Below are 26,907 nucleotides of genomic sequence, written 5' to 3' on the forward strand. Positions count from 1 at the left end.
TCAAAGATGCACCTGTTGGTAAGCAACCTCCAAACCACATTCCAAGCAATCAGATAATTACTGTTTACATTTTGTTTCTGAGGCTTCTCAGGAGAAAAATCCTGGCAAAGGCATTTTTCATAAAATATCATGGTGGCACCCTCAATTCCCCCAAGATGCTCCAACCACAAATTCCAATATTTATAAAAAATTTGGCAAAGTGACATTGGGGTGGAATCCTTGGGAATTTGGGGGTCACAGGATGGGATTTAGGGATGACAGCGGCATTGGGGGAACAGGGATCCCACTTTTGTTCCCCTACACCTTGACAAACTTGGCCATGCAGGAGAAATATGTCTGGTTGGCCTCAGCCACTTTCTTCCCAGCTGCCTGTGTGTTCGTGATCTCCAACCCCTGCAGGCGGGTGAAGGCCATGCTCAAGGCCGTGCCTGAGCTGTGGTCCCAGATCGTGGATTTTCCCCTGTGGATGGCACTCTGCTTCTGCAGGGCCTTCTGCAGGGCTTCCCTGATCTGGGCCTTGGCGGCCTCGCTGACCGGGATCTGGCGCACACGGCTGCCGCTGGCCTTGCCCAGGTGGCCCAGGCTGAACCCGAGGTGCTCCTGGTAGCTGTCCTCCTCCACCTCCCCAAAGCTCATCCTGTTGGCCTGCCTGCGGATCTCTGTCAGCCCCAAGCGTTGCTTCCGCTACCGCTGGCCCTTCCCCTTCTCCCTCAGCCCGTCCCCCGGCGCTGGCAGCGGCTTCACCGGGGCGGGCTCCTGCCACTTGTCCAGCTTGCACTCAGTCCCCTCCCTCAGCCCGTAGCCCACCTTCCCCTCCCTCAGCCCGTAGCCCACCTTCCCCTCCCTCAGCCCGTAGCCCAGCACCCCTGGGTGCCAGCGTGCACTTGGCCGCCGCGAGCCGTGCCACTCTCCTCCTCAAATCCAGCAGCAGGGCCCGGGCGATGTTGCTGTGCTGGAGGAAGCCGGTGTGGGGCAGGATGGAGGTGGAGGAGAAGCCGCCATCAGGAGGATGTTGCAGGCCGCAGCTTGGACAGCAGGGTCAGGCCCTGTGCTTACCCCCATGGTCTTGGCAGCCATGGAGGCCCCGAGGATGAGGGAGAGGTTGGGAGTGATGAAGGGCCCACAGGACTCCACACACTCTTAGATGCACAGCTTGGCCCCGCTCAGTGCTGGCGCCACGTCACACGCATCCTCAGTCCTGCCCAGCTCCACCTCCAACAGCTGCTGCCCCCCCTTGCCACCACGCTGACCACCATGATGGTGGCATTGATCAAGATCTGCTGCACCTTCTCATTCTTGCATTCATCCAGGGAATTCTCCAATTCCTTGATGGTTCAAATGTAATCCAGGCGTTGAGCACCAGCAACTCCAGCTCCAGGGACTGTTTGGAATATTTGTTTGGGTTGTGTGTGGATGAAATTATTTCTGTTCCCAGAAGAAGTAATGACTTGATTCTCTAACACTAAAAATATTGTTGGAGGGCTTTTGATTTTCCTGCAGTTTCGGTGACACTAGGAAGGTACAGCCTTCCTCAACAGCCTACCACATGTTCCCTCCTTGAACTTGTTATTTTACCCCAAAGTTCAGGCTTGTGTAGACCCTTGTCTGTTTTTCTTGTCTGAACCTGGAGCCAAGGTCTCTGGGCTCTGCAACAAACGTGCTGCCCAGAGTTAGTAGAGACGTTAAGACTCTTTTAAAAGACGTTAACACCCATACCTTCACCCATCAAATTGTTTGTAATGACATCAGCTTTCCTCTCTCTTCTGACTGCATCACTCCTTGTGCTCCTAGTTGGTGGTTTTTGATAATTATGCTAATTTACTACACTTGTAAAACTGTGTGCACCCCTGTGATGGGTGGACTTCTGTGGGCATTTCTCCATACCTGTCTCTGGAGGCCTCCAATGAAAACCAGCTTCTATATTACCTCCTACACGAATATTACCTTGACGTGTGTGTTGTTACATTTCTAGGTTGTGGAAGGCATCAGGCGCAGAAAATTTCCCAAGAGAGATCTGGGAGACACGTGGTTCTGTCCATTTGAGATACAGGTTCTGAGATGTATGACAGCTGGGCATCTTACTGAAAGCTGGTGGAATGAGGAGCTAAATGAACTTTTGGAAAGGTAATTCGTTAAAAACACATTTTCTGAGTAATTAATGCAACTGGATTGAATAGTATGTGTAAGAGTGGCATGACTGGCCCTTAACTAAAATAGCAGTGGGGAAAGGCAGTATTTATAGCCATGGTCTGAGGGTTTCATTGTCCAGCTGCCTCTGTATCCCAAATTATTCCTTGAAGACCTTCTGAAGGCAGCTGTTGAGGGAAGGATGAATGTTTCCAAACCTGTGCTGTGCAAGAGATTCTTAGGCTGCGTCAGCTGACTTCCAGTTAGTTCTCATTGTGGTCTCAAGAAGACTTGGCACAGGATATATGGGTGGCTGGTGGGAAAAGGCAGCACATCTGTCTGCTGACTTTAACTCTTGAAGCTGTTTGTTTTTGGTGGAATATGAGACCCCTGGCACATCAAATCTGTGTTTGCTTTCCCAGAACACAGGAAAGCTGGCTCCCTGGCAATTGTTATGGTTTCATTAACATCTGAGATTTTTATGGGGCAGAACATTTTGTGCCGTTTTTGCTGCCACTTGATATCCTGGTGATGGGACTGAAAAAACCCTCATCTGTTTGTGTGTACACATGTCCTGTCCTAAATGGGGATTGCAAGGATTATTTCCTTCAATATGGAAACTGGCTACTAAGAAACACCAATCAAAAGGGGCACTGTTGTAAATGCTCCCACACACCGTCTCAAATGCTCTACCTGTGCAGCTCTCGGGGGGTTCTCTCTAAAGCAGCAGAGCTGGTGTTGGAATAACACCCAGGCTTCTCCCTGGTTCAAGAGGATTTACTGCAGTCTCTCTCCTAGAGCAGAGGCCAGACCAAGTGAAATCCATAAAAGGATTATTAATGACACCTGCCAGGACAAAGCAGAAGAAAAGAACAGAGGAGACAAAAGGCCACAAAATCCCCTCACCTGAACTTGTCAGGCCCATGAATGAAACAGCTCAGCCTCCTGACACTTCTCTGCCCAAGTGTAATGTTTTCAGTTGTTCCAGCTTCCTGGAATAGCTGCATGACACAGTGACCATAGAGATGACCTCTGTCTGGATTCCCAGAGGGCCCATAAAAAATGCAGACCTAGTGGGAGATGGCTTATAGGACTTTTGGCTGGTGAGCTCATCAGGTGAAGAGCTGGAGGACTGGAGGTGGCTGCCACCCACTGTTTGCTGGTCATTCTCTCACCCTTGCTCTTCTGCCTGAAGACTTCCACATCAGATGTCATTGGAGCACTCTAAAGCTCAGAGCTTTTTTTTTTGGCTAATGCAAAGTTGCTTGACCGCTGTATGCTGTGTGAAAACTGCTGTATACCAGTTCAGGGACTTGTTTTATGGCTTGAGTTTCAGACCTGTTTGCTTGCAAGGGAGTGAAATTCTGAAACAAAGAATATGAACTGATGCATAGCGCCCATCAGGTACAGATACCTTTTTACTGTAGGTAACAGCAGCTTATAGAAGGGAAGGAGATTTAAGGCTAGGGTATTTCAGGTTACACAACCAGCTCTAGGTTAAATGTCTTATGAATGTTTAGGCAAAAAAATTCAAGCATTGCTGCTCCTTTTGTTAATTAGTATCTGAGTTCTCTATACCAGTTATGTGTACATTATTTCAAGTGTAAGTTCACAGATGGGGTTTGTTTGCATTCATTCTCATGCTTGCTTTGTGTCATAATTTTCATACAGTTATAGGAATGAACTTGTTTGAACATTCCTAGTTGAGTGTAAAAAATATTTTCCCATGAGTATCATCTTTTTGGCAAACACTTATGTGAAAAGGAACTGATGTGGAGGCTTTTCTATGTGCTTGGGAAGATTTTACTTTGAAATCCTTCCATAATGCAGAAAAAAAATCAGTATCAGTCATGACACAGAAAGTTTGTGGAAATAGAAACTTCACCCAGCTGTCTGGGGTACTGATAAATTGCACAGTATCTTCCAAGATTCTTGGGAGTGAAGCTGAAGTTAAGGGCCATCTTTTTCAACCATATCTGAGGAAACCTCGTGACCTATTTGAACAACCAGGTTGTGCTTCTTGGTTTTGCATGGGCCGATCACATCTTGTTTTGTGATGATTAAGTAACAGGGATGATTTGATGCTGGTTTCTTGGGATGGAAAGAGTTCTGCCAGGTTCAATTGCTATATGCTAATTTTACTAATGTAAGCACTGAATGACACTGTCATTGTGTGATACTTACTGTGACTGTAGCTGAACTCTGGAGTGCTTCTGGTTTTGGTTTGTCAGGTAACATCATACTGAGGGAAAGCTGCATTTTGGCTGGGAATCCTGACTGCAGTTTCCCCTGCTTTCTTTTTGATCTGAGGTCTGTAGGAGGTCAGTGGGGGATGATGGCTGGGAACAAATGAAAGTGTGCCAGCACAGAAAGCTGCAGTGCTGTAATGGAGCATCTGTTGCTGTGATGTGTGAATGCCTGGCATTCTGGGAGCTGGGACACAGATTGTTGCTAGCTCCTTCCCAAGGTTATTTCGGAAGTGCACGGAGCAGCTGGTGAGGTCTGGGGCAGGTTTAACTCTCTCATGGCTTCCAAGTGCATGCTGCATTAAAAGTTAAGCACACATCAAGAAGCAGTTTTTCTCAGTATAAGATATTTTTTTTCTTCTGTAACTTATGTTTGACCTCAACACTAAATCCCTTGGTCACCATCGGAATGAATTACATAACGTGAGGCATACAAAACCAGAAAATAGAAAACTGAATAAGTTTTGATGGGGTTGGGTGATTATTTTTGAAAGGGGATTGTTGAGCAGAACTGAGCAAAATAAGATGATGTTTATTGGGAGCTAACATTATAGCCAGGCATTAACTGCCTGGAAACAGCCTGTAGGATGCAAGGAGAAAAGCTTTCATCAGTCATCACTGTGCTATCCAACTAGAAAAGTGAGGATACAGCTTGCCATTCTTCCTACAAAATGCTTACTCCACAACTGCACACTGTCTGCTAATAAAATGTAGACTAGAACATCTTTTTCCCTAACATTTGATCTGAACTTTTTAGCTGTTTGGCAAACAGACTTGGTATAATGAAATATTAATAGGCAGGAGAAAGTATCATTCATATGGGAAACGAAGTACCATTGTTACTTTATATGCTGTTAGACCTATCTTGTTCCTCTACAATTCAAATGTGGTTGTAGGATTAGTTGTTGAAAAGCTACAATGTAAAGTCATGGAGACAGACTGAGTGAGTCAAGTGAAATACAAAAATGAATAGTGACAGCATTTTTCATGGCCTCTTAAGACTTTATACTTAGCACCTTTGAAACTTGAAATTTCCTGTTTTAGTGGCATGTTTTTATTCAGGTAGAGAAAAATGGATGAGTGTGGTGAGTAACTATGGACATTTGCTGTGCTTAACAAAGAAGTTGCTCATGGATGTCCTCCCTTTGTTGCAGTTTCAAATGGCTTGAGATGATCGTAATGTCATAAAAAAATCTAGAGAGATGAGCAAATCAAGGTGTCTAGGTGTATACAGAAGCCAAGAGTCACTGCATAAAAGAGGTGAGGCAATCTTTCAGCACTCGTGTGCTGGGTGCTTTTAATTAGTTGCTTGTTCCACAGCATTTTCTGCTGCCCAGTTTGCTTGGAGGCACAGTTGCAGTATGCCACCTAATCCACAAAAGCCCATTCATGCTGTTCATTCTTTAATGTTGAATATGACCTTATTTGCAATGGGATTTTTTTTTTTATCCTTAGCTAAGTTTCCCGTCTTCTGATAGTATCTGTCTGAACTGCTGCTTGAGGGAAGGGAAGGCATCTTGGCTGGTAATTACTCTACCAGCCAAGTAACCAAAACTGATTTTCTCTGTAGGTGTTACATACACACAATGCTGGCCACAATGAGCTAAGTTTCCCCTGACCTGGTCCTGTAGGCGTTTGTGTATCTGATGGAAGTCTTACATCCCACTGCTCTCCATTTCCCTGGTGTCTCCATTGAGATCTGTGCTGACTGATAAGAAGCATGAGAACAGTGTGGTGCTGCAAATACTTTTGCAGTAGAACTGTTTATTTTTCACTTTTTTTGTGTCTAGGAGAGAAAGCTCCTTTCAGTACTGTATATAGAAACATCATACATTCATTTTATGCCAAAGGTTTATTCTCTCCTAGATACTCTTGTTTGACTTGAGACATGAGAACTGGATCCCCACATGAGGAATAAATTGAAAGTATAAACCAAATTGTTCAGCCAGTGCAGGCTATGGTTTCTAAACTAAACTGAAACATGGTGGTGGTTCTCTGGTGGCTGATGGAGCTTTGTTCACTGCATTTAATTTTTTTTTTACTTTTTGTTTTTTGCTGCTTTAGGCTCTATTTCTCCCTGCCCTCCCTGTTCTGAAACTTTACAGATTGCCTGCAAGTGTTTTTCTATGAATAAATTGTAGGTTTTAGAAAAAGGAAAAAGACGAAGCACAGTTTATTTTTCATCCTGCCTCTGCTGTAAGGGAAATATAAGCAAAATACACATTTTCAGATCACACAGTAATTGTCAGCATGTGCTGTCCATCACCACCTACAATGAGCAACTCTTTGTCCTTTCATTTTTTCTCAGGGAATCTCAGGTCTACCTTGCCAGACTTGAACACATTAGATACATGTGTGATGTGTGAACATTTTGTATTGATAATATTCTTCCACAAACTTGGAACTAAAAGAAATGCTGAGGTATTGACAAGTCTCAAAAGAAAATCCTGTGTTGACCTAATGCCATGCTCAGTGATACAAGAAATGTTCCCAGCGTACTTTCCATGAAATTGTGTACTGGATTTCTTTCTGTATGAACATGACAGAAAAGAAGAGGTTTTGTTTGTTAAAGGTCAGAGTATATAAAAAAGACGCACTGTTTTTGGGGGATTCTTCTTGCACATGTGCACTTTTACTGGGTCAGATGTGGGTGGCCTGCGTCGATAAAATCAAATATCTGAGTAGGCTGCTTGTGGACTGCTCAGTAAACAGCTCAAGTACTGTGTCTAGAAGTGCCTTAAAACACAATCATGTAATATTTTTGTCTCAGTATATTGCAAAATCTTTGGTAGTTTCTTTACTGTTTGCCCTAACCATACTGTTAGATCACTGTAGCATTATTAGAAAAGTCTCCCTGGTAATACTGAAAGTAATTTATTCTCTCTTGATCAACTTTTCCTTTCATCTTGTGTATCAAAACCCCTTAAAGGGCTCTCATGGGCCAGATTATCAGCATATTAATGCAGTGCTCTCTTTCCTAACAGCCTTCATTTTATTTGCTGTACTTACATTTTTTTCCTCTCCCCATTCCCTGTACACAGGATGTTGCAAACAACAGGCAGCTCTATTTTCAGACACTGAAAAGTTTCAGAGTTTACACATCTTCTTTTCATGGTTCATTTGATGATAACTTGATGGTTTCAGGATAGGTCAAAATACAGGTAACTTGGTAAGCACCTTTCTTTGTGAGGGAGGAGAGTACAAAAATGATGTTTCAGGAAACTGTGAGAACACCTGGAATTATTTTTATACGTATTGGGCATGTCTCTTCTAGTTTTTGTTTTGGCTTTGTGGGTTGTTCTTTGTTTGGAGAGTTTTTGTGGTTTTATTTGTTGTTGGTGGCTGTCTGATTTCAGGCACATGGATTTTATAAAACAGGCTGAAATTTGACTTGGAGCTCTGTATTTGACCAGCTGCTCCTCCACAGTGATATTAACATATTAGTGATGAAAGGAAGCATAAATTTTTCTTTCTTGTATATCAGCCCATTACATGGGCTACCAATTTAAATATTTAAAAAAACAACTTGACAGCTCACCTGCTTTTACTCCTACCTACAGTTGAGATGTTCTACATCTCAACTGTTACCACAAAGCTGAACTAAAATATTCATATATCGGCAGTGCAGAATAATCTTGCTGGGTCTTTCACTGCATGCTTCCCTGCCATGACATTTTTGGGGGGATATTCTGTCTGGCACAGTAGTAGAAGCAGAAAGTTGAGACTGCAAACTAAGTTTGGTATTCCAGTAGTGAGAATCATGTGACAGAAGGAAATAGGCACACTTAGTGTCTATTGAGTGGCACCAGCTGGAATTTGTTTGAAACTGATGCAGTTTAAACCAATCCTAAGTGGATTTAGGCACACTGATCTTAAGTGAAGATCAAAACTCCATGTATCACACAATGGGAAAGCTGGAACAGTTTATCTAGGTTCTTGTTTGTTTTGTCAGCATGGTGTTTGCAGCTGTTCTTGGTTTTCTTTATTTTATAATAGAGCTCATATTCAGCTGTAACAAACTTGATTCAGTGTGGTTGCGTCTTTCAATTTTTCTTCCACTCACACCCATTCTTAGGCTGCCTCAGAAGCCTGGGTTAACTGGGGCTGTCTGCAAGGAAGGTGCTGTGAGCTTGAACAGGCAGGGAGAGCCTCCAAGAGGCAGGTGAAAAACATCAACTGAGTTTAAAAAGCTCACAGAAGGCAAAAGTTTGGGCTGAGCCGGTATAAAGCTCTGTCTGGACCAGGATGACATCACAAGAGTTCTGGACACATTTTAGCTTCTAATTTAATGAAAACTCAAAGAGGAAAAGGAAGTTTTTAAAAATCTTTGTATTAATAAAATTGCTTTGGAAGAATGTACCCTGGAGGTAGCAGCCACCAAGAATTAAAGAATTAAATTAAAAACAGAACAAACAAACAAAAACTGCAATCAATGTACCAGTACTTTTAGAATAAAAGCAATGAAACTAACCCAAAACCCATTATTTTTGATACAAAGTTATCTGAGCCTTAGGCATGACATGGCTTAGTGTCATCCACAGAAATAAATAGGAAGTAGTAGACTTGTTTTCATCATTTGGGAAATGGATGTTATCAGCTCTGATTTTTCAGATTTCTTGTTCATCAAACACTGAGGCAGGAGGCAGGATGAAAATCTAACTTACTGGTTAAAGCAGCAATAACCCTCCCCTTATTATAGCTGTAATAATAAAGTTCTTTTCTGATTTAAAAGAGCAGCAAATTTAATGTTGAAGCATTAAATTTTCCAGATGAAGAAAAGACATTAAAAGAAATGAAATTAACTTAGAAGCTTCTTATTTATAGTACCAATGGATACAAAGCTTTAGAAGAATGTCTTGTTCAGAAGCTTAGAATTAGAGTAACAGTTTTATTGTGGGAAACTGTTTCTTTGCAAAACTGAAAAGACAAATTCCTTAGTAGTTTTATCATCTATTTATTTTTCCTGTTATTTTTCGGACAAATCAAAGGTTAAAAAGCCAGCATTTTATATTTGACAATCTGTGACTCAGCTCAATTAAAAAAAAATCATACATTCAATGAGAAACAGCACTCTAGACTGCCTTTGTTACACAGAATTCTTAAGAATTGCTGGTTCTTTTTACATACACACATGAAAATGTATCAGCTGGTATTTACTGTGCTTTCCTTCCAGGGCTTACTGCCCTTCTTGTGTGTGCCAAGCAAGATTAACTTTTCCCACAAAAAAAAAAGTTGTGGGGGCAATAAGGTCAGCTGAACTGCTTGGAAGGAGGAGTATCATCAGTCTTTTACTAAGTAAATGTGTCTTTAAACTTTACCACCTTCACAAAGAGCTCCATAGGAAATGTACAGCACCAATTAATGGTATTTAGCAACTATTGCTCTCTGAAGAAATTTCCTGATTTATTTTCCTGTGCAGTCAGTTTCTCCATTGTACTTTTTAGCAGCATGTCTGATTGGTTGGAATGAAATAGTAATCATCTTTTCTTCCATTTACTGTGCAGAGTTGAGAGTATTTTATGAGCGTGTAACTTATTATTTCCCTGTCCCTTTAATAATGTGTATGTGCTACAATAAGAAAACCCAACAAAAATGATAATATATTAAATTAAAATATATTTTGTGTGCTAGATTCCCTTGCATTCAGTCTTCTGTGTAATGGAAATAGGGTTGAATATTTTCTTTAGTAAAGGACATCTGTGTAGTTGCATGTGTTTTATAAGCAAACCTATTCAGTTCCACTGATGTAGAGATTATACTGCTGCAGCGGAATTTTACAGTGTTAAACACTGCCAGCATTTAGTCTGTAGAGGTTTAGGTGGGATATCAGATCCCACTTAAATGTATTTTTTTTAGAATGTCAAAATAATGTGCAATTTTAAAATCTAAAAACTGTAGTTAGAACACAAAACACCAGTTTTAATTTCTACAAGGATTTACACCTCTGAGGTGTTTTGGTCATTTCTTATAGTTAATTTTTGCAGGTAAAATGACCGCATTAAAAGTCATGCATGAAAAAACTTGATACATTTCTGTTGTCTAAAGGTAAAGTGACTCCAGTATTTGCAAAACAGAAGAGACATATTCTACCTAGTTTGTGATGAGCTCAAGTGTATGCCACAACTGTTTAAAACTCAGCATTACTTGATGACAGTGATGTTTATTTGCAAAGTCTGCCTCCCAATTAGAAATAATTCTCTTCATATCCTTTTGAGTTGTTTCAGAAACAGAAAACTGGGATCACAGTGTAACCCAGGCTGCAGATTAGTATCCAGTCTAGCTAAAGTTCAAAGTTTATAGTTTATATAGTTTCCCTGGATTAAGTAGAGCATGAATATTGTCCCATATTGGTACACCCAGAGAACATTCCTGAGTTCTGTGCTCTAGTACCGAGGGCCGCTTGGTTAGAAGATGCAGGAGAAGTTTTTCAAGAGTAGAAATGCAAATTTTCAGCCTGTTGCCAGCTTTATTTGTGACCCTTTGTCTTCTGCATTCTGCTCTTTCTGTTCTTATACCTGGAGAGTATTTGGATGTCTGATTTGGTGCAGGTGCTTCATGCCTGAAAGTCAGTTTTGTATAAGAGTTTAACTGAGAAAAAGGTTAAGGAGAGGCTGCTTGAGTTTATGCCTGGTTTAGCTGAGCTGTCCCACAACTGGGAGCAAGCACCAGACAAGGGGAGCCTGTTGTGTGCAATTAAAGTATTTTTTTGCTACCTTGCCATTCTGATAAACTGAAGTAGCTCTGGCTGCTTGCTCGTATGCCTCTGCAGTTTGGCTCAGTCAAGACTGCCCTTTCTAAAACAGTTCATGATTTAAGCTCCAGATACTGCAGTAAAAAGAAAAACAACTGAACAAGCGAGTGATGGATCTTGAGATGAGATCATTGGGCAAGATAATGAACAACTCCTTTCAGAGATGAAATACTACTGTAATTCCAGCAATGTTCTGGCTATCAGAATTGAGTTACTATTGCCTTGGAGGTTTTGCAATCAGCCTGCTGCCTGCAGCCTCCTGCCTGCTAAAACACTCCAGTTAAGTGACTGTCTTGGTGCAGCTTTGCTCCTTTGTCAGACACTTGCATTCACTGAGGGCAGAGATGAGGACAATGTTCTGTGTGGGGATAATCACAACTGGACAGGCAAGCCAGCACTCCTAGAGAAGACCAGCAAGTGTGGAAGGGTGAAAAAGACTCTCATGAGTCTGGCTGAGTGGTTGCTTTGTTGCCTATCTCTGGACCTGCTCCAGAACCTCAGTTTTTCTTCCTGAACTGAGGGGCCCAGAACTGGACACAGCACTCTGGGTGTGGCCTCACCAGTGCCCAGCAGAAGGGGACAATCAGTGCCCTGCTCCTGCTGGCTGCACTGTTTCTGAAACAGGCCAGGGTGCTGTGTTCTATCTTGGCGACCTGGGCACAGCTGGCTCATGTTCAGCTGCTGTCACTCAGCACCCTCAGGTCCTTTTCCACTCATCCCTCAGATTGTGGTGCTGCCTGGACTTGTTGTGACCCAGCTCCAACGTGGAATTTGGGCTTGAGTAACCTCAGGCTGTTGGCCTCAGCCCATGGATCCAGCCTGTCCAGATCCTTCTGCAAAGCCTTCCTGCTCTCTAGCAGATAGATGCTCCCACCCAGCCTGGTGCCATCTGCAAATTTGCTAACAGTAGACTCAGTCCCCTCAATCAGATCATCATTAAAGATATTAAACAGGACAAGAAACACTGGACGCAAGAGCAGTGAAAACTGTTCAAGACAAGACACAAGAGACTCTCTGGTCTTGTGCAATCTGCAGGTTCATCAGTGAAAAATCCGCGCTTGAAATGCTCATTTTTCCTCACCTAAAGAACCAGTGCTTTACATTCCTTATGTTTTGTGCTCGTACTTTGGTCCTGTGGGATGCTGTAACTGGGTCCCTCATCAGCTCTAAAGTAGCAACCATTTTCTGTGTATGTGGTGAAGTAAGATTGAAAAAGTCAGACTACTAATCTGGACAAGGTTGAGGAAAAAAGGTTATTCTCAAATTTTTGTAACTAATGAAGTTGCTGCTTTTTGTCTGTATGCTTTGGATGAAGGACAAACAGTAGTTGGTGGGACTGGGCCAGGCCTGTATTAGAGTCATGGAATATCTCAACTTGGAAGGGTCCCATAAGGATCTTCAAGTCCAATTCCCTGCCCCTAACAGGACTATTTAAAACTAAACCATATGACTAAGAGCATCATCCAGACACTCCTTGGACTCTGTCAGGCTTGGTGCTATGACCACTTCTCTGGGGAGCCTGTTCCACTGACCACTCACTTTGTCACCGGACCACTCTCTCAGAATCTTTTCCTGATGTCCAGTCTGAACTCCCAGGATGCAGGATCAGCAAATGTTTGAGCAAAACAACTGTTAAGACATAAATTTGACCTAATTTAAAACACTCCTGTGGGTAGCAGAGACACCTGCTGGGTCTCAGAAGTGTGCCTAGCTATACTTGTTCATGTCTGTCTTGTCCTTACCAGTATTGCCAGGTGCTGTATTTTCTTTTAAAACAAGTTTATTGGTAAATATTTCCTTTCTGATGAGATAGTTTAGTGATGACTGGATGTTGCTTAGTTTTTCTTCTCAGTATGCCTTACCAAATGTTTCAGCTCTATGTTGTTTCCACTGTATTCTACTGTTAATATAGTTCTTGTACTTTTTTCACCAGTAATTTGCTGACCCTTTTTCCAGTATCTCCTAATTTTTCTCATGGACTATACTTCAGAGACTGCAGGAAATTCCTAATTACGGTTAGACATAGTGTTGAGTAGCTCCTTAGACATTTCCAGGGTCAGCTCAGATGATTTTCAACCGTGCTCGGAAACATTTTTTACATTTCCCGGCTTCAATTTTTCAGCCAGTTACTTATGCTTGCTTTATTATATAAAGATTAGCATGAATGCAAAAGCATTCATGTAATTTCTGATTTCTATAATAGGGATGGGAAGAGTAATCTGGAAAATAAAATGAAGTGAGCAGTTCAGGTATTCATGATGCAGGTCTACCTAAAACCATTTGCTTGTGTGAATGCCAGTCTTAGTGTGGCACTTTGTAAAGGATAAATCAGAACAAAACAATTCAACATACTTCAGTGAATTCCAGATACTGTGTTTTACATCTTTTCAGAACTGTGGATCATCTGGCCTCCAGCTTGCTGAGGCACAAAGGTACTACTAATTACTGAGGAAAACCAATGTCAGTGTGTTGTTCTGAGCTAGTGAGGCTTTCTAGAAGTAATGTTTGAACTGTAGGTTCTTTTAAAAAGATTTGGTTTACCCTTCTCTTTCTTTAAAGCTGAGGGAAACCTTTACCTCTTTGGAGATGCTGGTACAAAGGAGATTTAGGCTGTGGTTTGGATGTTTGTGTTTTGTCAGTTTTCTTACAGTAAAAATTGCAGTAGAGTTAATGCTCAGTACCAAAAAAAAAAAATTCCAAAATTTTACATAAATGATCATTGAATCCTGCTTTTGCAGTGCACAGCTTAAGATGTGTTCTGTAGTCCTGTTCTCTTTGTGTGAGTTTCCTGGTCTGCCTGATCCTTCTGAAGTCACTCAGCTCAGAATGGGCAGCAGATGGATTCTGTTGGTGAAGTCAAGAAGATGAATGGCACCATCGCATCCATATGTGTGCCAGCAGCTCAGTATAACTTCCAGGCATCAGTATCAGCCCTTAAAAGCAGAGCTCTGGAGGTGCTCTGTGTGATGGAGGTGCTGATGGGAAGGAGGCTTTTGTGCTGTACAAGAAGTCGATCATAAAAATTGCATGTGACAGCCAGTAGGGAAACTCTGCTATTGCAGAGGCCCTGTGCAAGGCTGAGCAATGCTGAATGACACTGGTGAAATATTGCTCTGATACAAACAAGAGGCCTGGAGGCTGATCTTGCAGATACTTGTCTGGATATTCTTTTTAATACAAAGAGGTAATTTATCAACAGAAGTAGCTTCAAATGTAGCTAGGAGAGCTCTGCAACAAATGGCCCAGAATCAGAATGTGTTGATGTGAATGTGTGCATGGAGTTTAGTCTAATTAACAAACACAAAGTGTAGCGTGTTAGTGCAATTACTGCCTGAAAACGAAGCCATGGCCACTGAACTTTTTCTTTTTTTACCATCTGGAAGGTGGGGACATAACTTGAGCTATTGTTTTGCTATTACCTGTGAAAGCTAAGACAGAGCACATAATAAATGAAAATGATTTTGTGGGAATCTTGCCAGTGTTGTCTGTTTCTTGGAAAATGGTAGACAAAGGAGTATGTTTACTTTTTTTGGTAAGGGACTTTGGGCTGGGAGGAAAATCAGTTGTAATTTTCCATTAAACATTGCTTGAAATTGGAAGAGGAAAGAAAATGGAGAGTCCTAACATCAAGGAATGCCCAGATTGCATCATGCAGACTGCAAAGTTCTGAGATTATTTTAAGTCATAAAGGGTTATTTAAGCTACAGAAAATTATGTTCTAAGTAAACCCCCTAAAATCAGCTATTGGAACAGGCTTACTACTGTGTTCCCACTGATAAGATAATTTCCATTGCAGGAATCTGTACTAATTGAAGGTGAAAGGTGCTGTGCTTTTAGGGGAGCTTAAATGTGGTAGAGATCCTTACAGAAGAACTCCAAATAAGATGGTAATGATGGATCTAGAAACACAGAGATGAAGAATAGGTGGAAACACTTTTGATGGGTGTCTGAAATGTTAGATCATTGTTGTAAGGAAAAAAAAAAAAGTGGGGAGGAGTATTTGTGGAAGAAAAATTTTTCTGCATTTAACAAATAACAATTTGTATGGCACTCTGAGTACGGGATTTTTATTCTAGCTAAGGCCAACTTTTAAATTGCTGTCAGTGCTATCAGAAATATGACATTTTGGCTCCTCAGTGAAAAGCTGTGTTAAATGTTCTTCCTGACCACAACAGCCGTACCTTGGTGTTTGGCAGAGCAGAGCTTGCCTACTGTTCCAGTTGCACAGCAGCCCTGGACTCCAAGATCCTGTTTTCATTTTCTTCAAGCTCTGAACTGGTGAACAGGATGATGAACCCATTGCCATTGAGTAAATGGACAACCAAATTATGTCCAGAACATAATTACATTGCTATAACATATGCTTTTATTTTGAGTGGCCTTTTATAAGTACTGCTCTTGTCATGACACAGACAGAAGAGAACCTTATCTAAAAATCTGCATGATGCACTGAATTGTTTAATCTATTTTAGAGTGAGAACACAACTGCTGTGCAGAGCAGCGTTTTAGCATGTGGCACAGAATGTATGTATTGTTTTTACAGTTTCTGTTGTAAGCATTTTGCTTGTTTGTACGTCATCCCAGGGTGGCACATGGCTAAGAGAGCAATATACCTGTCTGGGAAATAACTGTTTCCTATTTCCCAAAGCCCAAAAGCAGAAAAATGAAGTTTTTACAGAAGAATCACAGCTGCACTTGTATTGGCTTTTAAAGCTGACTTTTCTGTGTGTCTGTAGCAAAAGAATACACTGCCTGTGTTGACAGGGTGGCTATAGCATTCAGGAAGAATGCTGAGCTGTTAGGCTGTTTAAATGAGTAATGTCTTGCAACAGTTGGCCTTGACAGCCTTACACTTTCTTAAGCGGATTTACAATCATCTAATATTTGCACACCTCCTTTCAACACTTAAAACATCAGCTTCTCTTTAGTCACAGTAAATCTAGGGCTATTCTTTCAGGAGGAAGTTCCCTCCAAGTGATTTCAATGACCTGAAATGCTAGGTGAGATGGCTGCGCCTTTAATGAGAAGGATATTTCTTAGTTCAACACCAGCTCTGTCATAAGAGAATATTTGCATTCTTATTTGGCCAACAAGAGTTTCATAATAGCAATTTCCAGATAGAAAAGAACTGAATGCTGAAGCTCAGCTTTAATTAAGTGTGCTACATCTAGCTTAGCTTCTCTAACAGGCTTAGATGAAGAAATACCAAATAATTAAAGGGATAAAGTAGAGTAATGACTAGGAGTTATAACAAAGAACCAAGTCTGGTTTCTTTTAATCATGACATGTTTTTCTTTTTGTATGTGTGGACTTGAACATTTCAGCCCTTGTGGCTCAGTTCACTCAGCTGAAGAAAAAAAATTCTTATAATGCTTTTGAAGAAGTGAAAAATAGTTGACAGAAACCTTACAAGACCTTTTATTTCTTTTTTGGATGTTGCCACAGAGGAAAACATGATATGGTGATGGGTATGGGTGAATTTTTGAAAGGTTAGCACTTACATGGTTGCTGTAAGGACAATTACAGTTGCTATGGATTTGATCACAAAGAAATCTGGAAATTTGTTATGGTTCTGTGACAATGCAAATTGTGGTAATCTGTTACCAGGACTCCCTCATGCTGTAGTTTTCACATTCACTCCTTCATAGTGCAGTTGAAAATTAAAAAAAAAAAAAGTCAAACAAAAAACCTCCAAATGAATATCAGTTGTAGCTAAAAGCATCATTGAAATGCTACAATTCCCAAAAATTTAGAGACCATGGAGCAACACCATGATTTGATTCAGACATTTCCTGACTCTGGACAGTGGATCAATTCCAATCTTTCCTCTGTTATCCAAATTTTAATTTCATGCTTTGTAAAGTTGCTGTGAGATGCTAATTATTACCTTGTGCTCAGCTTTGGACCAGCTCCTATAATGCTGTGGTCCCAATGGTTTGTAGGAGCATAAACCATACTCCAGTGCTTTTCTCCAGCAAACTGAGTTCTTGCAAGAAACATGTCTGCATGCTAGTGCTCCCACTGTATTACTGTATTCTAAGCAAAAAATTCCCAAAGGAAAGCCACACTTCAAAGAAGTTGAGCAAGGGGAGATGAAACACAGATGCTATTGTAGGGCAAGGTTCCATTTAAAAAGAGCACACCATCAAGAGAAGTTCAGCTGCGTGGATTCAGCCTTTCTCTTCTTTTTCCATCCTCCTGGTAGTGAAATAATTGCAGTAGCTATTTAAATATGTACTATGTTTTTCTATCATGTCCTGAGGAGATTCTAGAAGGGTAAGAAACAGAGAGGGATAGTCCAGAGGAAAATGAACAATGGAACAGCACAGAGGGAAGTCACTGTCTACTTAATTTCACTCAGCTGCAAACTGTTGCGGGCTTTATAGTTTGACAACAATGACAGAGCTGTCATCAGTCCCCACTGTCAAACCTTAGACTTGTGCTTTAACTAGTTCACCACTGGCAACATAAACAGGAGATTGTGATCAAGTAATGTGACAAAGCTGAGGTACACAGAGCACTCTGCATTTGCACAAAGAATCATGAAAATATAAAGAAAAGGATCCCAAATTAAAAGGAGGACATGTTTTTATTTGCTTAGGAGTTAGTTGTAGTTTTTTACTTTGACTGTGTGGCTGAATTTAAATGCTCTTACACACCAGTAATTTGCTCAATTTATGGATTTGAAAAACTTAGTCATGTGTGGAGCTTGGAGTGGCCTCTTTCTAGTGATAGAAAGGGAAACTCTGGTGTGAGGTTTTTCAGCACCTCAGGCTGAGATTGTCACTGGTGTGCATTCTCATTTAATGAGGCATTCTGTAGTTTATCACAGGAGTGGGAGACTTGTGCACAGTTTGTACCACTGAAGTCATTGTCAAACGTGTTCATGCTTGGCAGCTGAGTGTTAACTAGTGCTGACCTGTGCTGATGAAGCAAACAGCTGGCTTTGCTTGACATGCTGGAAAAGAATATATTTTTGTTACAGGTTCAGAGATATCAATTAAGTGTTGGAAATGTGCTAGAGGCTATGAAATGGCCACTTTGATCCAGGATTCCCTGTTGTTTGGACTTGTTCAAGTGGTGAAGTTTGGTATGGCTCCTTATGGGGATAGCCTGAATAGAAATAACTGTGTTTTAGACAACAAGTATTGTTTTCATCAATACACCTGATCTTTGAGGCATAGGTTTTCACTTAGGTCCATTTCAGTGCTCTTGTCCTTTTTGCTTGATCACTGGATTTATTTCACAAGGCAGAAAAGGTAAAATACTTTAAGAAGTGATGTTACACACTAGAAGCTTGAGTTGTGTGGAAAAAGGCAGGAACCAACTGCCCTGAACATCTCAGATTGGCTGGCAATCTTGGGTTTAATGAAAGGAGGGTGAGAAGAATTGGGAAATCTGGAGTCTTAGAAAAAAATGGTGTGTGATTAAGATTTTGAGAGGCTGTAGGTACGTAAGTTGTATCAGTGACTTACGTAGTTTCCTGGGATTGCTGCTTTAATGCTGCAAATCTGTAATTTTAGGAAAGAAAAATGGGATCTACAGAGAAAAGACTTGAAGAGAGGTGTGAAGGAAAAAAAAAACATTGAAAGGGTCCAGGTGACATTGTAAGCCACCAGACCATGTCTGAATGCTTTATCATGTCACTAAAAACTCCCCGTTTCTAGTTTAGTTTATACGCTTCATGGAAATTGAAAATCTGGCCTTGAAATATATTTAGAAATCTCTCAGGATTTATTGTCTGATATTACAGTAATGTGTTTTCCCTGGGCTTGACAAACACCTCCAAACAAACCCAACCCCTCAACCGCCACAAACCACTGGAGTCTTTCCATTCTGTTCTTGTCAGTGAAATGAAAACCTTTTTATTTGACAGGAAAGCTGCTAAGCAAATGTACCCAAAGCAAATCAATCCTTCCTAAAAAATCTGGAAATAAAACAGAATTGGATATTGAATTGTGGCCATCCTGCCCATATTAGGAAATCAATTTCAGCTTTTCAAAAGCTAATCTATTTAAAAGTCAATTAAATTGTTTACTTTTCTATCCAGGTCATCTCTTTCCTGTCCATTGCACTCTGCCACAGTTATCACTGACTGCATCTCACTCTATGTTCAAAACAAAATGTGTCATACATCATTTCATACACAAAATGTTTGGATTTTCCATTAAAAGTGAACAGCCAATATAAAATGCATGCTTGCTTTCAGTCTGCAAAGAATATAAGCAATTCTTATTTGACAATAGTTTTCACAAAAGCAACTCACAGAATTACTGACATCTCAGCCTGTACCATCAAGGAGCACCCAAAAAATACTTGTAAAATGAGATTGTGGACTAAAACTATCTAACAGTATATTACAGGGTAAAGATCTGGTGAGTTTGCCTTATGATCTGGTGAAGTTTTCCTGTGGACTGTTCCTGGTAATGTGAATGCTAATGGCTGTCTTTTCAGCTTTGGGTAACAAAGGTAAAGCAAGGATAAAAAGCTCTTCCCTCATTCTGCTAAAAAGATTTTCATGCTTTGTGATGTCACTGTAGTTTGGTTTGCTTTTTCTTCCCCAGGAAATGTCTAACTGATTAATGTAATTACATTTTACTGAAATCAACTGTGATTCACTTGTATTAGATTTTTGCTTTGCTACTTCATCATATGAAGCCAAAGCTTATAATTCACCCTCTCAGTTATTCTCTTTACCAGTCCTGTATTTCTTATCCTGATGATGACACATGTTCAGTGTAATTAATAGAAACATTTCCTGCTACAGAGAAAGGTCTGCAGGTGGTGTGCAAGAGCACTTAACCTTTGAGTTCATTGGAGACAGGGTGATGGATAAAGTAATTTAAAACATTTTTAAAGTAGTATTAAAGCAGCAACAGTGCAGGGCATTTTGGCAGGAGATAGTAGGCCTATCTAGCAGTGTCTATCTGACTGAGCAGCAGTACAATGATTCTGCTTTCTCCTCTAAACCCCGATCTCTGCTGTGGATATCCATTTCCTCTTTGGGAGCCCCTTCCTATGTCCCTTTTGCCAGTATAATTTTAATAATCAGGGTGTTGCTGCAGGTAGATGCCCACAGATAGGTCAGTGAAGCACTGGGGTATTTCAGTAGGATTTTTATTGCCCTCCTGCAGCATTTAGCCAGTTCATAGGCTTTGAAGGAATTTAGCTACTGAGTCCACTTCTCATTTGCTCTTTTGAGACTGTTTACCCCACAAAGTGGGACCAATACTGTCTTATTTCCCCTTTCCAGGCCATCTACATACCACCAAATATGGAAAAAAATGAGTTGTGTCTGATTTTTATGGTCTGGGTAAAAGTTGGCAAGGCATTATTTACTTGTGCTCTATGCAGTTACTTGAAGATGCATTGCCTGATCTGTCGAGATGGGATTCACAGTCCAAATTCCTCTCTACTTTGCTTCCAGTGCAATGAGTGGGTGACTTCATCCTGTTTCCCTGCAGCAGAAAATACAGTAAATAAAATCCCGTGCCAGAATCTTTGAGAACTAAGCCTGGGTATCCTATAGTCATGTTATGCATATAAGGTTTTTGTTGCTTCCTAATGGAAGCACGACATGACGGGCATTGTAGCAACAGAGAGTCATTGTCCTGGAGAGCTTAAGTTGAAACAGATGTGTTAGAAGTGGGGGAGGAAGAAGAAAGACATAGAATAGCAGCATGGGTTTCCCAGATCTGCTTGGCTGGCAGAAACTTGGACTAGAACTCAAATCTCAAGGCCCCTAGCTCATTGCTTTTTTTGGGCTGGATCCTGCTCTCTGTTTATACCCTTCATGACATCTGTCTCATTTTTGAGACTTGCCAGGTAGGTTGAAGAAAAGAAATTAACGGGACATTACCACTGCAGTATCCCTAAGTTCCCAAAACCACAATTACAATTTTTTTTTTGAAGGGGGAGAAGTAACAGTGGTTTTTTTGTTTGGGGCGTTTTTTTTAGCATCCAGTTTTGCTGAAATATTCCAGTTACAGGATTGACTATGCATGACGTGTATGCAAGCATCAGGTAGGAATGGTTTTACAGTCTGGGATGCATTTTTCTACCCTGAATTTTTCAGCTCTGTTACCACATTAGCAGTGTAGCAATTTGCTGGGAGTGGAGGGAGAGCCAGTCACAAGAGTGTATTGCATTTTCTGTTGCTTCTGGTCCCCAACATCTGGCAAGCAGGAAGGCTCGGGTTGCTACAAAGCCCTGGTCTGTGTTTGACAGCTTGGTTCTGGCTGAGAGCTGGCAAGGGTTTTGGCAGCCTCTCTGAAAGGGATTTGAATCCCACTGTGGGCTTAATGGTAGATGCAGTGTGATCCGGTTCCTCAGAAAGTTTCTTTCCTTGTGCAACCGATTACATTCTTTTCCTACTCCACAGTCTGTATTGTATGATCACAATTAGATGGGTGATGGGGGCATGGGGTGGGCAAGGGAACTTGGGTGAAACAGGGCTCAGTAAGTGTTATCATCCCACAGCTCCTCTGTCACTCACAGGGACTAGTCTGTCATTTATTTGTGGCTGATGGCAAAAGTTTTACCTCAGAGATTCACAAAATACAGCGTCGAGGCCCTTTAGTGTGACATCCTAGCTGGGGCAGGGGGGAAGAGTTACCAGGAAAAAGTTAAAAAGAGGAGAAGCTTTTAACTTGTTAGTGCTTGGAATTGCCTGTGAAGGGCTTGGTGTAGATGAGGCATATGATGCTATTTCCTCTATCACCCATCATTTTCATGGAAAATGCTTCTTGCAGGTCTCTTTGTACATGGACAATTTCTGTTTGCTGCTGCCTAAGTCTTCCAAAATTGCTTCTCCCTAAATGGAGATAAACAGACATCTAGTAGCAAAGATAGTGGATGGGAAGAGACAAATGAAGTTGCAGCGGTGGTCAGACAGATAAGGAAAGGAAACCTGAAGGTACTTTCTGAAGTGTAATTTCTGCTTAGTATCATTTACCTGGTTGGTTAGTCTCACTTGCTAGCTGTAGGTATTTAGTTTGCATTCTTATCCATTAGTTTCTGTTCCCCCATACCTGACACAGACAGCGATGCACACTGTGAGGCAAGTGGGAATCACTGGGAGCCTCTGCTGGATCACTCTCCTGTTTTTCAGCATTTGCTGTAAATTCTAAATGCTGAATTGTGTATTGTCTTAGAAATGCTTCTGTCTTCAAAGAGTGAAAGGCTCAGCTTCCCTCACAATGAGAAAAACTGCATGACCAAGGCCTTCTGGGAGAAGCTGTGAGTTTCTTAATTTTGGAGATACCAAGTGTGATCTCAATTTTGCCATTTTTGGATCTGGTTGTTTGCCACAGGAGCCTTTTTCCACAGCATTGAAGAAGCTGGGGAGCAGCAAGTGTTGACTGTTGCAGCTTGCTTGTGAGGGGCAAACACTAATCTCAGTGCTTGCAGTACGTACTACAAAATTGAAATAAAATTTAAAAGAAAAAAATCCAACGTAACCTGTTACCAGGTCCTTTATATATGCAATTAGTACAAAATTCACCAGCTTAAATTACATAATGAAATAGTGGGGCCAAAAAATGAGGCATCTGTTTGTCATCTGTCCTGGATTATACTGCATGAAGTAGTAATTCCCACTTTTTTGTGATTTTAAAGCATTATTCTGAGTAATTAAGGGAGGCATTTTTTCTTCTAGAAGAAATAGCCTTAATTACCTCATTGTTACAAGAAGTGACCCATTTCGTTTCTGTGGCTGCTTGCCTAGAGGAGAAGGTCGTTTGCCATGACACTTTGATAAAATCTCTGGAATTAAAAACTTTGAGTACACAGGTCACCAGACATACATTAGGTTCTGGAAAATACTCATAAAACTAAATGAGGCATGTGGAGATGAGTGCAGCAGCTTTTATTGCCACGATTAGGTATCCAGTCATGCTGCTTCATTTGACTCTCTGATTTCACGTAGCCTCTGCTCATGGCATCACCTCCACTCACTGCATCTATTTTGTGTCATGTTGAGAAAATTGCAAGAGGGGCTTAAGATAGACCTCTGTGGCAAGCAGAACATTCATTTAAAACATTCAAATGTAAAAACCCTGTTCTTGTTGGCAGGGTTATTCTTGGGTAAAAAGCCTTGATTAAGAGGGGAAGAGGATCTCTTCTTTTTCTAAAGGGAAAAAGAACAGATGACAATGGTATTGCAAGATAAACCCAAGAGCTAGTTGAGGGTTTTTTTCTGCTGAAAGGTTTTTATTAAGCACCTGGAAGGCATAAAATACATCTCAGAAGTACCTGGAGTCAATTGACTGACCTTGAAAACAGCTTGTGTGTCGGAGAAGAATGGACAGTCACTAGAATGGCTTTTATGTATAGGATAGCTGCAAGAGGTTCCTATTTATGCTTGATCCAAAGGGAGTGTGCTGAGTGGCAAATGGGGCTTTTTGACTCTAAAGGTAGAAGCCTTACTTTTGCTATTAAAATCAAATGGCTTAAGAACACTCTTTAGTATTTTGAAGAAAATGCCACTGATTGAGATGGAAGTCTATGTGTCAGTCATGCCTCAGGATGCATCCAAAAGAAAGGGAGAGAAATGACTTTGGACTGCTGTGCTTTCTGTTAAAGCTTAATCTGTTGCTAGAACCATGTCACTTGAATCACCTGTTAGAATTGGAAGGCTAATTGGGATATCCTCAGGCTTTCCTTGCTGTAGTTCCCGTGAAATGCGTGATGAGAAATGGCAAACAGTGCTGTAGCTCTGAGTGCTCAGCTTCCCAGCACTTTGGGGGTAACCAAGCTTACCATGAAACTGTAATCAAAATAATTTGGATCAGCAGTCCACAAGTGTGAATGGGATTGTGTCCTATTTTTTCCAGTGAGACAGGTCTCATCTTTTGGCTTCACTCTGTAAGTCTCTGGTCAGATTTACAGTACTGCAAAACAATGCAGCACGCATTAAAGATGAAGTGCAGCAAGAACTGCTAGTGAGACTTAGGAAGCAAACAGCCCACTAGCAAAAGGAATCTGAGCTGTAATCATTGGAACTTTTCAGTTTTTTCTAGTCAAGACCACGGTGGAGCCAAAGCACTAGACAACCAAGTCCAAGTGATCCATGTTTTGGTGAGGCATTGAACAATTCCTAATTGTTTCTTCCCCGGATGCCTAACTAGACTAACTGCACAAATATGCCTTAACACATGGCTGAAAGCAGTCCAGACAGTTCCTGATATCACCAATAAAATAAAACTTTAAAAAACAAAATGAAAGAAAGCAACAGCAGCCTTAATAAAAGCATTTTCAGTGCTAAGGTAATAAGAATGCATCATAACATTAACAGAAATGGCAAGTCTCCTGAAAGGATTTTGATGAAATAAATATTGTGCACTGCAGGTGCCAATCAGTAATGTTAACACCTCGTGATATATTAGTCAATGGCACACTGACAGGGTAAACTATTTGGAGGGGTAGGAAATGATAACTTACCCAGAAACATTTGTTGCAGTAGTAAGATTCTGGGTGTTATTCAGCCACTGACACAGCCTACTTGCATCTGTCCTTGAAGGAAGTGCTGATGGATATTCCAGAATCACACTAAAAGTATTGCAGAACGTAGATATTGCAGGCAGTGTCCTGCAAGAAAATAATCTCTGGATTTGTCAAAGGACTGAAGTTCTCCTGATATACTATGTGTTGGTGATAGGAGGGCCAGATTTTGTGCAAGTATCATATATTCAAGACACCTAGGCTGTGACAGTAGGTGGTATGATGATGCAGTAATGCTAGAAAGGATACTTGCACCTGGAAGAATGTCTGAGAAAAGGTGATATTTCCACGATCTGGGAAATGGTATGCTCCATTTTTAAGGCCTTGTGCAAGTCCTGATAGTAGCAGTCTTGACACAGCAACTTCATTGGATGAATTCAAGATATTTTAGTGTTCCTTCTTGAATCACTCTTCAAAATAATCCTTTGGCAATATGGAACAGAGTAATTTGTTTCCATCACTCTTGCTTTTGCTCACTAATGAAAGCTGACCTAAAAAAGCTATTTGTGAAATTTTTTTACTGCCTTATCCAATTCTTCTAGAGCAAAATTACTAATTTCTCCCTGGTGACTAAGCCTGTTGTCTTGTGCAGCAGAGTGTTTTGTTGGCAAATTGGGTAACAATTGTCTTCAGTTTTTGCTCTCTTGTTTTTTTGTTCTGGTCACGTTCATCTTACCTCTGTTGCCCTTTGCACCTTAAATGATGCAGTTCATGCAGTGGGGCTTGTCACTTCGGAGCTTAAGTCCAAGAGGTTGGGACTGACCTCTGGGAATCTGTGTTGGGGTTAAACATGGGTTTTGTTCCATCCTCCCTCCTCACCTGCACCACGGTAAAATATAATGCAATGATCATATTGGTTTTCTCAACTAAAAAAAATACAGACATTTCCTAGTGCAAATTGTTTGAGGCACTGACTTCCTACCCCTCTGTGCTTGTTCTTTACTGATCTAATGTAGCAGTGACTGACTCAGAGGGTGATGTCTGGCTGCAGCTGTCAGCAGAAGTAATTGCTGTGATAGATATGGACTTGAGCATTTTTAAACAGACACAAATTGTGCCTTGTGCAAAAACTGTACCTGTACACTTTACACAGGCTTTTTGTTACAAGAAAGCATAGAAAGGAGGACGTGGTTGACTGAGGAGGACGTGCTCTGTGATGTTTTCATATTTCTCCTCAGAGATCAGCCTTGACAGGTAAATGAGTGTCCCCTGCACAGGGCATGCAGACAGCTTGTTAGAAATCATGGGAATTGCAAAGCACAGACCCAGTGGCACATAATTTCATTGTTTAGGGTTTTCTGAATTCTTTACCTGCTGCCTTAACTGTAAAATTCATCACATTTGGTGCAGGCATCCCTGTGTGTTATTCCAGGTTCACTGTGGGCTGCTGTTTTTCCCTTGTAAATGTACTGCTGCTTTATGGGATGGCTGTTTCTGTTTTTCCATCCAGCCTATTGAGAGCCCACATAAACTGGAACTCCTGTTTACTGTTGATGAGGAACATGCACTTCTCAGTGACTTGAGAAGATTGCTTGGCAAATGGTAAACTCCTCTGAGCTTTGGGGACTTGTTTTTTTCTTTTTTCCCTACTGCTTACTTTCCACTGCTTTTTTCCTACTAGTTTTCTACTGCAGCTGCTGCTGTGTTGCTTATGAGAGTGAAGTTGCTCAGAGTCTGCATCTTTGAGTATAAGGTGAGACTATGTATTTAAACATCAGATAGCAGTAACATAAGTCTAAATTAAGTTCTGCTTGCATTCTTGTGTATATACATTTTAAGTGCATCACCAAAAATTAACCCTGACACCCAGTATTTTTGGGTTTGCTAATTTCATCTTGGCTGCTCCAGCTGCTGAATAGACAACCGAGGAGTTTTCTGTAATATATCACAGAATATAAGGGTAGATATTAATTTTTAAGGGGAAGAAATCTTGTTTTGCCATGTCACTGTTCCCAAGAGGTACAGGCAAAACCCCCTTTATTTCCATGTGAATTTCAGCTTCTAGGAAGATTCCATTATTTGGAGTTTTTAAACTTTCTTAAAAAAACCTCAACGTTATTATTGCACGGCACCAATTACTCTGCAAAATGCCCATTGTCAAATTTGGAAGAAAACACATGTTATATTTGTATATTTGAAGGTTTTACTCTTTATATAGAAAGGAGCAGAAGTAAAACTTTCAGTTCTAAACTATCCTGTGCAAACATGATCCAGAATTTGCTGCTTTGAGCTGTGTCCTATAATAATAATTCAAGATTCACTGTTGGAATGACTACATTAGGA

General features: G+C 40.9%; 1 protein-coding gene across 1 annotated transcript; it reads right to left on the reverse strand.

Moving 5' to 3' along the window:
- Positions 1 to 297: 297 nt before the first annotated feature.
- Positions 298 to 3,342, reverse strand: PRPF31 (pre-mRNA processing factor 31; the record flags this gene model as incomplete). The annotated part of the gene is given in 9 exon segments (XM_084204021.1): positions 298 to 684; positions 688 to 864; positions 866 to 1,002; positions 1,005 to 1,140; positions 1,144 to 1,230; positions 1,233 to 1,334; positions 1,338 to 1,351; positions 1,354 to 1,425; positions 3,303 to 3,342. Coding segments are annotated over 9 exon segments (1,152 nt in total).
- Positions 3,343 to 26,907: the final 23,565 nt, after the last annotated feature.

The sequence above is a fragment of the Fringilla coelebs genome, assembly GCF_963513975.1.
Source record: "Fringilla coelebs genome assembly, chromosome: 4".
Classification (NCBI taxonomy): domain Eukaryota; kingdom Metazoa; phylum Chordata; class Aves; order Passeriformes; family Fringillidae; genus Fringilla; species Fringilla coelebs.